General features: G+C 43.7%; 1 protein-coding gene across 7 annotated transcripts in view; it reads left to right on the top strand.

The window, feature by feature from the left end:
* The window catches only part of DGKI (diacylglycerol kinase iota), a 251,571-nt gene that overhangs the window by 204,500 nt on the left and 34,497 nt on the right, over window positions 1-12,574 (top strand). For 5 of the 7 annotated variants that reach the window (XM_083572279.1, XM_083572280.1, XM_083572281.1 and 2 more), the window contains 4 exons: window positions 624-693; window positions 2,327-2,367; window positions 5,482-5,609; window positions 7,949-8,074. In XM_083572279.1, the coding sequence (XP_083428405.1) occupies window positions 624-693; window positions 2,327-2,367; window positions 5,482-5,609; window positions 7,949-8,074 (365 nt within the window). The remainder of the gene's footprint in view (window positions 1-623; window positions 694-2,326; window positions 2,368-5,481; window positions 5,610-7,948; window positions 8,075-12,574) is intronic. The other 2 variants (XM_083572283.1, XM_083572285.1) reach the window with 1 other exon arrangement.

Consider the following 12,574-nt stretch of genomic DNA (forward strand, 5'->3'; position numbering starts at 1 on the left):
AAGCATGGAGTGTTGGTGGTGGCAGGGAACAAATTGCCTTTCAGATCTACTACTGTATTTAATTAACTAATTGCCTGAACAAGTTTATGGTGCCATCTCTCTCCCTTGCTTTGAGTCCCTCCTTCTGTGTGGCCTGTGAATTATCTTCTGAATCCTTAAAGCACACATACTGACATTTGTCCACAACCCTCAATCCCCTCCACACTCGGAGCTAGTGTGGTGTAGTGGTTAAGAGCAGTAGACTTGTAATCGGGTGAACCGGGTTCGCATCTCCGCTCCTCCACATGCAGCTGCTGGGTGACCTTGGGCCAGTCACACTTCTCTGAAGTCTCTCAGCCCCACTCACCTCACAGAGTGTTTGTTGTGGGGGAGGAAGGGAAAGGAGAATGTTAGCCGCTTTGAGACTCCTTCGGGTAGTGATAAAGTGGGATATCAAATCCAAACTCTTCTTCTCCTATCACCATTGCCCCCACAATGTCTGTCTTTGTCTCTGAGCTTCTTGGGGCCTTTCTGTTTTGCCTATAAGTTGTCCATTGCAGTGATGGCCAAATATGACGAACAACTCCTTCTCCTCCTTCTTATTTCTTAATTTTTTTCCTCCCTCCTCCTCTTGTTCTATCCAGGACCAGGAAACCTCTTTCCCAAGAGCATTGTCGGTTCAGAGGCTTTCTCCTAGATGGTGCTTCCTAGATGGTAAGTGCAGAAGATGGTTTCATTCATCCTTGCGGCAAAGAGGACGTAGGCTGTTTATACACTAGACCTTTAAAGCACATTCCAAACACATTCTTTCTCTCAAAAGAATTCTGGACGCTGTAGTTTACCCCTCACAGACTTACAATTTCCAGCAAGCCTTAACAAACAACAGTGCCCAGAATTCTTTTAGGAAATGAATGTGCTTTACTGGCATCGTGTATACACGGTCTGAGGAATCTACTTAGATGCTCACATTGAAGAGTTTTGCCAGGGGTAACTGCGGTAGCGGACCTTGGTGTCTCCAATTTCAGTGGCACCCTGTGTGGCGCCAAAATTCAGTGCCCCCTGCCTCTTGTTTCCCATTCCATTCAGCCCAGACACTGAGATCCAGTGCTGAGGGCCTTCGGGTGGTTCCCTCACTGCGAGAAGTGAAGCTACAGGGAACCAGGCAAAGGGCCTTCCCGGTAGTGGCGCCCACCCTGTAGAACACCCTCCCGTCAAGGAAATAAACAACTATCTGACTTTTAGAAGACATCTGAAGGCAGCCCTAATTAGGGAAGTTTTTAATGTTTGATGTTTTATCACTTTATTTATTTATTTATTTATTTATTTATTTATTTTTCTGTTGGGAGCCGCCCAGAGTAGCTGGGGAAACCCAGCCAGAAGGGCAGGGTATGTATGTATGTATGTATGTCTGTATGAATGAATGAATGAATAAATAATTACAGCAATAGTGGCAGATCCTGCTCCAGCTCCCCAGAAGCTCTGAACCCAGTGCAACCACACTGGTCACATTCCCTTAGAGCAGCCTCTGATAATTGAAGCTTTTCTAGCTGTCCTTAAAATGAATCTTGAATCTATTGTCTGTTAAATCAATACATGTGTGTATTCCATTATCATCCAACATCAAGACGATCAGTTGTTGTTGACGATGTGTGTAATGTTAATTATGGAGAGTATGGCTGGTGTCCTGTAGCACCTGCTATCTGGGATGTCACTTGGTAATACATTTCTCCCCCCTACCCCAGAAGAGACAAGAGGGAGCCCCTGGGGAAATCCTGCCATTTTGGAAATGTGTTATTATCAAACAAGAGCATTGCATTGCTATTTTCTTGCCTTATTTGTCTACTTATTTATTTCCCATGCTGGTCTTACAAAGTTTCAAAATAAAATGCGTAACTGAAATACAGGTCCATTCTACACATGATTGCTAATATGCCAGCTGTCCATCAAATGTCTTAAATCACACACACAAACAGCACATGGTCACATGTTACAAGGTAATCCTATTCATGCTTATTATAGGCTGTATGATTATATAAAAGACAAATTCTGCAAGAACAAATACCCCAGGATCTCAGTGAGCTTTACGTGCACATGTACTTTGCAAACACTTTATACTGTACACCTTCGGATGAAGGGTGTTGCATAAATTTAATAAATAAAATAAATGAATAGCATGGTTGAAGCATCAAAATAGAATTGTTGGGTGGTGGGTTGTTGTTTTGGTATGTAAGAGTTTTTACTGCTGAGATTTTTGCTGAACTTTTAGAAGAAGAAGAAATAGCAAGCTTTAAGAACATTTTTCCTCCAGACCTTTTCTTTAATGTAGTTATTTCCTTCTTATTTCCAGCAACTTCGGCCGATCGCTTTTACCGCATCGACAGATCTCAGGTACACCACAGCACCTTTTCTTCCTTTCATTCCCCTTAAAGCAATCCCTGCCACTGTAATGCTCTGATTGTATTTTGTACTCCCACCAGTCCCAGCCAGCCCAGTCAAAAACATCTGGAGTATGAAACATCTGGAAGGCACTAGGTTGGCAAAGGAACTGCTTTAAAAGATTATGTCAGATGGTACAGGATTGGATTTACCATTATACTCCAGATAACAGGACAATAACCAAATAGCAACATCTTGTTGTATCTAATTGTTTATCAGTTGCATAGTTGGGGCAGATGATCAAGTGTCCATCTATAGGATACAATTGATCTGTGATGTTCCATGACCTCAGAAGGAGATGGACTCTCCTTCTCTGAAAGTTTTTTAAACAGAGGTTGGATGTCCATCTGTCAGGGACACTTTAGCTGTGATTCCTTCACTTCAGGGGTTGGACTAGATGAACCGTGGGGTCTCTTCCAACTCTACAATTCTATGATTCTAAGCAATGCTGAATTAAAATTCTAAGATGTGCTGCATGCAAATCAGGTCACAATTTTTTTTGCAACTCAGGACTCCAAATCTCAGAGAAAACTTGAGCCCGTTGTTTAAATGTTGGAACCTCACATTCAAAAATATTGGAGACTCTTGCATTCAGTAGAGTATGAATTAAATAAAACACCCTGTGTGCACTGGCAGAAGACAGCCAAAGTCAAAAGAACATTTAGAGGCAAAAAGGATCTGCTCTGTCTTCTTGGCTCAAACCCAGTTTGATGTCTAATAGCACAACTTTCGTCTCCTTTCTTGCTTATCTTTCTTTGCCTGGGACAGCTGCATTTTAAAAAGCAAATCTCCGCGTTTATCTCCTTTTGCTGTTTACAGTCTGCCTGAAATCCTAATCCACTGCATGGGAGATAAGATAACTCTGGAAATTATGATAATGTTACAAGCCAGTACAAAATACATCTCCATGCTTTAAAAGCACATCAAACTAATGGTACCGACATTTGTCAGAAATGTAGCACTTTGTGTGCGTGTTGAAGTTTCACAAACAGTAGTAGTAATTCTGTTTAGGCTTCCTTTTTAAAAAAAACAAAACAACATTTATTGGCTGTGCAGCTGCAACAAACTAACTAAAGGTGTGTTTGATGCTTTATGGGACTATAAGCAGAGCCCTGTTGCATCAGACCAATGGTCCATCCATTCCAGCATCCCATCTACTGTATATATTTCTGCTGCAGTCCTATAGAATGTGTGGAGCTCAATGTGATGTGTGTATAAAGGTAAAGGTAAAGGGACCCTTGACCGTTAAGTCCAGTCGCGAACGACTCTGGGGTTGTGGCACTCATCTCGCTTTACTGGCCGAGGGAACTGACATTTGTCCACAGACAGTTTTTCCAGGTGATGTGGCCAGCATGACTAAGCCGCTTCTGGCGAACCAGAACAGCACACAGAAATGCTGTTTACCTTCCCGCCGGAGTGGTACCTATTTATCTGCTTGCACTTTGATGTGCTTTCGAGCTGCTAGGTTGCCAGGAGCTGGGACTGAGCAACGAGAGCTCACCCTGTCGCGGGGATTTGAACCGCCGACCTTCCGATCAGCAAGCCCAAGAGGCTCAGTGGTTTAGACCACAGTGCCACCCATGTCCGTGATGTGTGTATACTTGGGAATAAATCCCATTGAATTCAACAGAACCTATTCCCCAATCAGTGTGCATAGCCCTAGCAGGCAATGCTTTAGCCTTTTTTTCCATCCCCATAACAATATTTTATGGTTGCCTGCCTCATTTTATAGGTGGGAATTGAAACTGGGAGAAGAGCAAATGGGGCACTGCCCCACTAACCTCAGCCTCTGCTCAGCCAGACTCAACCAGCCTGTCTTCTTACTTACATGCAATCCTGGCAGTAGCACTGCCAATCATCTTCCTCCTCCTTAGTCACAGTGTGAACACCCAGGGAGCAGGATGGAGACAAAACTAGAATTAGTTGGCTCTGCCTGACATTAGTGCTGGCTTCACCTGATTTTGGTCTTCCTGCTTTCTGCCCAACCAGTCCCAATGGGCAGCTGCCCCCGCTGAGATGGTGACTTATAGCCACCCAGTGAGTCTAACACTATGTATCAATGGCCCAGTTCCAACCCACTCTCCACTGTTTGCAAGAGTCATGGAATCATAGAACTGTAGAGAGTTGGAAGGGACCCCAATGCAATGCAGGAATATCAGCTAAAGCATTTATGACAGGTGACCATCCAACCTCTGCTTAAAAACCTCCAGGGAAGGAGAGGCCACAACCTCCTGAGGGAGACTGTTCCACTGTCAAACAGCTCTTACTGTCAGAAAGTTTTTTTCCTGATGCTTCGTTGGAATCTCCTTTCTTGTAACTTGAAGCCATTGGTTCAAGTCTTTCAAGAAAAGCACCCAGCTTGTGGTGGTCAGTTGAAATCTCTGTGCATATTGACTCCTCCTTAAGGCCAGCCATTCACCATGCACAAGACCCAGGGGTGGGTTTTGTTGTTTGTTTTTGCATTATATGGTGTGTTGGGAAATAAAAGACATTTCTGGTGCCGTCCCCTTAATGGACTTCTTTGTGTGATGTTTGGACACACATGCTTGGTTATCAAAGAACATAAGAAGAGCCTGCTGGATCAGGCCAATGACCCATCAGGTCCAACATCCTGTTTTCACGGTATCCTGTCAGATGCCTGTGGGAAACCTTTATATAGCACCCAACCACAAGAGCACTCTCTCCTTCCTGCAGTTTCCAGCAACTTGCATCCAAAAGCCTTACTGCCCCTGATCATGATGGCAGAGTGTAGCCAACAAAGCTGATCAATAGGACTTTTCCTCCATTAATTTGTCTAATCCTGTTTTAAAGTATTGGGGGCCATCACTGTCTCCTATGGGAGCGAGTGCTGTCGTTTAATTATGCATTGCATGAATAAGTTTTTTTCTGTATTTTCTGTCTACAAGGAAAGCTTTTGTATGGGAAGGATTTTCAGTTCCTTTCCATACAATGGCCATGACCTGCTAATCATGGCGGACATTTTCTTTATGTCTAGAAATTGAGTTCCATTTAGTTCATTGTGCACAAACTATGGATTAACCATTCACTCTCATGCTGTTGCTGCAGGAACATTTGCACTTCGTGACTGAAATTTCGCAGGACGAGATTTTTATTCTGGACCCAGAAATGGTGGCAACGCAGCCTGCAGGGACACCTCCAGGAATGCCTGATCTGGTAGTGGAGCAGGCCTCTGGGTAAATTTCTTCTTTTTTCCCCCAGCCTGAAGTGGGATCTGGAAGTCTCTGTACATACCGTATCTTTCCTTTGTATAATGGGAGCTGCTCCAGAGGACAGTTTCATGCATTCACCGTTGTGAAGAGCACAAAAAGGGAGAAAGTATTCATACAGGCTAAATTTCAAACCAGAGATGTGTGACTAATGTTTGCTCCTTTGAGAGATGCAAGGACTCAGCCTGCATGGGACTTAGGCATCCTGCTTGCTTCAGGTTACCCAGATACCAGTCATTGGTCCTGATGGTTTTAACTGCCAGTGACTTCTGGGTATCTGAATTTTTGCTCCTCTGACTTAAACTAAATAAAGGAACATTAGCTTTGTGCAATTTTATGCAAACCGCTTCAAAGAATTTAGAACCTGTTTGATTGGCGCTACTTTCCTAAAGGCATCCTGGGAATTTATTTGTTTATTTTGCTTAGAGGTTTCTTCACCAAAAATAGTCACAGTTCAGAAAAAAAGAAGAAGGTACAATGAAACATCTGTCTTAACTATTTTAAACTGAAGGTTGTTGTGCATTGTAAGAAATGCCTTTTAGATTTTCACAACAAATCTTAATTGCATTTCATCAGTGTGGTGTCTGAAATAGTCCATGAGTGGCAATCCAGATGGCAGGAGCATCAGGAGTTCAGCAGAAGCGCCCTCTTGCAACCTTATAAGATTGGCAGGTGAAAATAATGGTTAAGGAAACATGCAAGAGTATGAGAAGAGTTGTGAATAATCAACTCTGCAGAGAAGCAAGGCATGGAATGATCCTCTTCTCGGAATAGTAATATGGATGAATCAGTCAGTTTCAGTTTGCCCCCACACCTGCAAAGGAGCCTCAGAGACAGTACTGGAATTAGAGTTATATTTATTCGAAATAGAACAAGTTGGAGAAGCGGCAAACCAACTTCAACCCAATTAACCCAGCTTCAACTAATTCAAGAAGTACAGGCAGGTGAGGGTTTAATTCATTCTGGTAGGGAAGCATCTCTCAAGCCTTCCTGGGCACATGTTCCAGCCTCAGACTGGAGCTCTCCAGCAAAGGATGTGGAGCAGTAAACAAACACCCTCCTTGCCAGGGTGCTGAGCAATCATCTAAGGTGTGCATGCCAGGCCTCGAAGATGCCTCCATGTCACCCCAAACACAAAGTACTGGCAGATCTCCGAAGAGTGTCCTCTACCCAATAACGCCTCATTTCCCTCATTATCTCTTCACCCATTCTTTCCTTCACTGTCCATGCTTCATGCTGCAACAGGCACCATCCACACCACTGCAGGAATGCCGAATGAACTGAACAATGTGAAGCAGGCAAAAGACAGGCAGGTTCCTAGGCCAATCAGGCTGCGCGCACCCCCCCCCCCACACACCCCAAAGTAAAAATACTGTTCCTTCAGCGGATGATTTGCTAATGCCCACATTGCACACAGGAAAAGAGGAAGCTTGCAAACCAGTAAGCATGTGATCCCCTCATCCTCTCCCTTTGGAAGCAACAAGCTCCTGAGCTGTCTTCTGGAGCAGGGAAGGGGTGGGGAAAAATATGCACCCACTTTACAGGTGGGAGTGAAATTTTCTCAGTCTCTCATTTAGCCCGTCTTCTGTTTGCCCCATATCTGCTGCAGTTTGCAATTGCTGCTTGATTGTAAAACAAAGCAAAGCAAAGCAAAGCAAAGCAAAGCAAACTTAAAAGCAGTTCCTTAAAATGTCAGCATGTAAATTTTCCCCAATATACCTAGGTTGGCTTGCAACTTCACCTGTTAGAAAAATTCCCTAATTTATGTATTTTTGCATTCAGTTTACTGATTTGTGTGCACTAATACATTGGTACCTCTGGTTGCGAATGGGATCCATTCTGGAGCCCCGTTCGCAACCTGAGCAGAATGCAACCCGCGTCTGCGCATGTGCGGGTTGCGATTCGCCACTTCTGTGCATGCGTGTGATGTCATTTTGAGTGTCTGCGCATACACGAGTGACGAAACCCAGAAGTAACCCTTTCTGGCACTTCTGGGTCGCTGTGGGACGCAACCTGAAAACGCTCAACCTGAAGCAAACACAATACGAGGTATGACTGTACACCTCCCCCCCCCCGTATGCATTGTTTTTGGAATGAGCACAGAACTTCAACATTTGGAGAAGCACGAATTTAGCCATGTTTCAGTTAGTGTGTGGGTTCCTGAAGTGCTAATTAAGTAGGTTCACATTTGAAAAGGTGAACCAAGCAGCACTACCCCACCCCCTGCTCCCCACCCCACCCAAAAATAAAGCAAAAACTCCCATCTGAGAATAATGGTGTTTTCCATTTGGAAATCTTTTTCTCAGAATATCAGATCGGTGGAATCCTGCTGTTCGAAAGCGCATGCTGAGCGACAGCGGCCTGGGGAAGATGTCCCCTCACTACGAGGTACCTGAGAAACAAAAGGAGGCCAGCAAGACGCACATGCTGCAGTAAGAGCCCTGTGCATTTCTCTGCTTGATGCTGCATTGCTACCACCACCAAAGGCAATTTTACCTGCTCTTTTACAATGCGTTTTCGATACACTGTTCTGATGTGCTCTGCATTCTCTGCTTTCTCTCAATCTGCCTCATACTTTTTCATCTTCTTTAATTTTTTAAATCCACGTTGTGCACCCTTGGTTCAAACTAAGCCAGGGCATATCTGAACTGCAAAGGGAATGTTGCAACATTTGAACGAGGAAGAAGAGAATGTACGAAGCTGCTTAATATATTGAGTCAGACCATTGGTGTATGTATGGCATGTTAGGTGAGGGGCAGTACCTCTGGTGGGGGACATGTCCCCCTTTGGTCCCCACCCTACACTCAGATCTCACTCAGATCTAGCATGTGAGGGTGGCCACATCCCAAGAAACAGTTTGGCTGGGTGGCTAAACCAGGCAAGGGTAACCAATGGGTCTTCAACCCTCAGTGAGTTAGGGACTTTGCGGATGAGACCAATAATAGATTCAATGGTCAGGAAGGCTGTTTCTGTACATTCTGCAGAGGGAAATGAGGGGCAGATGGGGCTCATCAATTTGGGAAGGTATCCCATCCAGTTGGGATAAAGTCTTTGGGAACAAACCCTTAGGAATAACCTCTATCTGCTGCCTTGTGGGACACCTTTGGGAGAATGAAAATACACATGCAGTTGTACCTTGGTTTTTGAACAGCTTAGTTCATGAACAACTTGTAACTCAGAAGCCGCAAACCCAGAAGTAGCTCTTCCGGTTTGCAAACTTTGCCTCGGACACTGAATGTCCGGTGTGGCTTCCGTGGCTTCTGATTGGCTGCAGGACATTCCTGCAGCCAATTGGAACCCATACCTTGGTTCCGGAATGGTTTGGAAGTCGAACGGACTTCCGGAATGCACTCTGTTTGAAAACTAAGAGTACCACGTACATAACTATATGCATGCGCACGCGCACACACACACACACTTGTCACAAGAAGTATTTTAGGTCTGCTTGAATCGGCCATGTCAGGTCTTTATGGTGCTCTCTGTGTATCTTGGAAATTTATTTTCGAAACACTCACCAGGCTGTCCTGACCTTCCTTGGATCACGTGGGCAGAGCACATCACAACTCCAAGACCCTGGGCTGGGGGCCTCTAGAATGCCTGAGCTATAAATCCAAAGAGCAACACTTTCAAATTCTAGCTGGCCATAAGTGAAGCTTCTCTGAAGGGAAGACAAAAAGGGGGTGGGGGGGAGAGAAAGAGAATTCATTCCCTGACCCTTAGCAGCATTTCAGAGCAACTTGAATAATTGTAGGCTCATCCATGACAGTTTTTGTAACAGACAAGAAAGACAGGAGTGCACTCTGTGAAGAACAGCTAGTGATGGTTCTTAAGATGGTACATTAATCTAGAGTCGCAAATGTACTTGCACCCCCCCCTTTTGCCCATGTACATTCTTGCCCTCCTGGTTCAGAATTATAACAAGGAAGCAGAAGAAGGAAGCACATAGAATGAAGGCAATTGCACAACACTCTCTTTCCTTCTGTTTGTCTTGCATCACAACTTCTGCACAATTTTTATTTGTAACTTTTAGCGCAATTTCATTTCCACCCCACCTTTCCTTTGGGGAGCTCAGATTGGCATCCGCATTCACCTCTCTGCATTGTGTTTCTTGTACACCATGTAGAGATGATTGCATTTCGGCAGCATGCAAACTGTTTAAATCGCTTATAAATAAAATAAATCGGCAGAACACCCCTTTGAAGTTGGCTAGGTTGAGAAGATCATGGGGATTTGAACTCTGACCCTAGTCTGACTGTCTAGAATCTGACCACGGCACTAGACTACCTCTTCAGCAGCTGATTTTTAAATTTATTGCTTTATTTTGCAAATTTTAGAATGACCTGGTGGTTTATTCACATATACAAGAAAAAAATGTTCCCTCTCTCCTATGTGGTCAGACTCAGTGAAGGTGTTTGTTTTTCCAAGAGCTCGACTTGCAATTCACTTTTGTGAAGGCCACATTTACATGATGCATGTCTTGATCTTGAGCCACATGGGAGTTTTTCTAATTTATATTTGGTGTACAATTTATACATTTTTTGTTCAAACTGATTGCTGAAATTGACTTGATTTTTAAAAATAGAAGGTATGCAAGACTCTTGGCTCCTCAATCCTGATTTAAGGATCCTTTCTTCTCCTCTTGATAGTGATGTAGAACTGTGGTAAATGAGGACTGAAATATGTAAGGACTGGGGCAGGATTCTCACACCTTTGTTCCCTCAGCATCTCCTGCATCTGCCACCAGGGGCCGTGGCTCTGACAGGTGTCAGCAGTAGCCTGGTCAGGAAGCCCTGGCCTGTGAAGGACTTAGCATATGACTGTCAAAGTTGGCCGCCATTGAGAAGACAGGAGGCAGTATAGTAGTTAGATGGTTGGACCAGGACCTGGGAGACCAGAGTCCAAATCTCCACTGGGTGACCTTGAGTCACTAACTCACAGCCTAACCTATCTCACAGTGTTGTTTTTGTAGGTTATAAGTGTCAATAATTAGTAAGTAAGAGCATACCCTCCAACATTTTTCTGATGAAAATTGGTACATCCCTTTCCATAATGATAATTTTACTATTTATATGCCACACATCTTATTGAGTTGCCCTAGCAGTCTGGGCAGCTTCCAACATATATAATAACATAATAAAACACTAAATGCACCAAAAAACTTCCCTAAACAGAATTGCCTACAGATGGCTCAGGGGTCAGATAACTCCATACCTTCCAATATTTCTCCAGTGAAAATAGGGACATCCTAGAGAAAAGCAGGACATTCTGGGATCAAATCAGAAACTGGGACAGCTTCTCTAAATCAGGGACGTCTCTGGAAAATAGGGACACTTGGAGGATCTGTAAGAGTGGTCATTGGAACATCAGTTGAATGAGGGAAAACTTAAGTATATCCAAGTAACGTGTGCCTGTTTTATTGTATTTTAAATATATTGCAAACTATCATGAGAACTTTGGTTAGCAGGCTGGGTATAAATATTGAAAGTGAACAAATGCATATGCTAGCAAGAGACTTGTTGAGCAACAGCAATGACAGCTTTGCCACATGTGTGCTCCTTGCGATCTAAATTCGAAACATGCCAGTTTGGTTGTGTGAATGGGATCGGGATGCAGCCCTATGCCCTACATCTGGGAAGGACCCCTCCAAGCAAACTGAGTTTGCCTAATTTCAACTGATGTTGGGCTGCTTGTCATTTTCTGCCATCATCCTTGGGCAGAAACACCAAACCAAAATTCTGTCTGCATAAATGAAACCAAGGCGAATGACATTTTCCTTGCATTTGGCCCTCTCGCCCTCCTGGTGTTTGAGGTCAGGGGTAGATGGCACACAGCTGCTTCTGGTGAGAACAGGAACATTTTCGGGTGCTGTCCAGATGTGGTGGTGAAAAAAGAGTATACTATAAAGCGTTGAATTGCTGCCATCCACTCCCATTCCTATTCTGAGTGAATAATGTTTTTTATATAATTCAAATTTCCTGAAGTGGAAGCAAGATTGCTCTTTCCCCCTCCTTCGAATCTTGGAAGCAGAAACTCTTAATTATGTTTTTGTAGCATCTCTGCACCTGACTCATCGTGGAGGAAATTTGCCCTGCTGACAAATTGCTCTGGCAGGTAGTGACACACAAAATGCACCCACATGCCAGGAACTTACAAATTGGCATCGTCCAAACAAGCTTGCTGTTGACTAGCGCCACCTCCATTCCTTTCCTTTTCTCCTTCCCTCTTTCCATCTCTGAAGCGAACAACTAAGCTCCTAACCTTTCTTTGGGACTGATTTCAAGCAGATTGGCTAAGAACATCACTGGCCATGGCACAAAAATATTTTGCTGCAATTTAGATTTTAAATGCTCTTTGAATATTGCCAGCGAATAAAGCAAAGGCAAACAAAAAAAAAAAACATTTTGACAGTGAAGTATAAGACTTTAAAAAATGTTGGAATACATTTTAGGATACAAACTCGATGTTGGCAGAGAAGATAGACATATGATGCCTTTCCCATTCCTCACCATAATGTGAATTATTTTCTCCCCTCCATCCGGGTCTGAGTACTTGCCTTGACCAGATAAGAATAGGTGATTTCTTCAAAAGCCTTCGCAGACTTCACTCGCGATCTCTCTCTCTCTCTCTCTCTCTCTCTCTCTCTCTCTCTCTCTCTCTTTCTTTCTTTCTCTCTCTCTCTCTCTCTCTCTCTCTCTCTCTTTCTTTCTTTCTTTCTCTCTCTCTCTCTCTCTCTCCTTTTCTGTTTATTATTCTGTTCAAGTGAAATGGTCAGAGAGACATAAAGGAAAAGAGTGAACAAATTTCAGGGTCATAAACATTTGTGCAATGAGTTTCTGTCTGAATAATGAAGAGGGGAAAAGGCCCGTGGGAATCTGATCTCTGTGGAGTTCTTCTCACAACTCTAATCTGGGGTAAAATTCAAATTTCTGGCT

This window comes from Podarcis filfolensis, assembly GCF_964270895.1.
Source record: "Podarcis filfolensis genome assembly, chromosome: 10".
Classification (NCBI taxonomy): Eukaryota; Metazoa; Chordata; class Lepidosauria; order Squamata; family Lacertidae; genus Podarcis; species Podarcis filfolensis.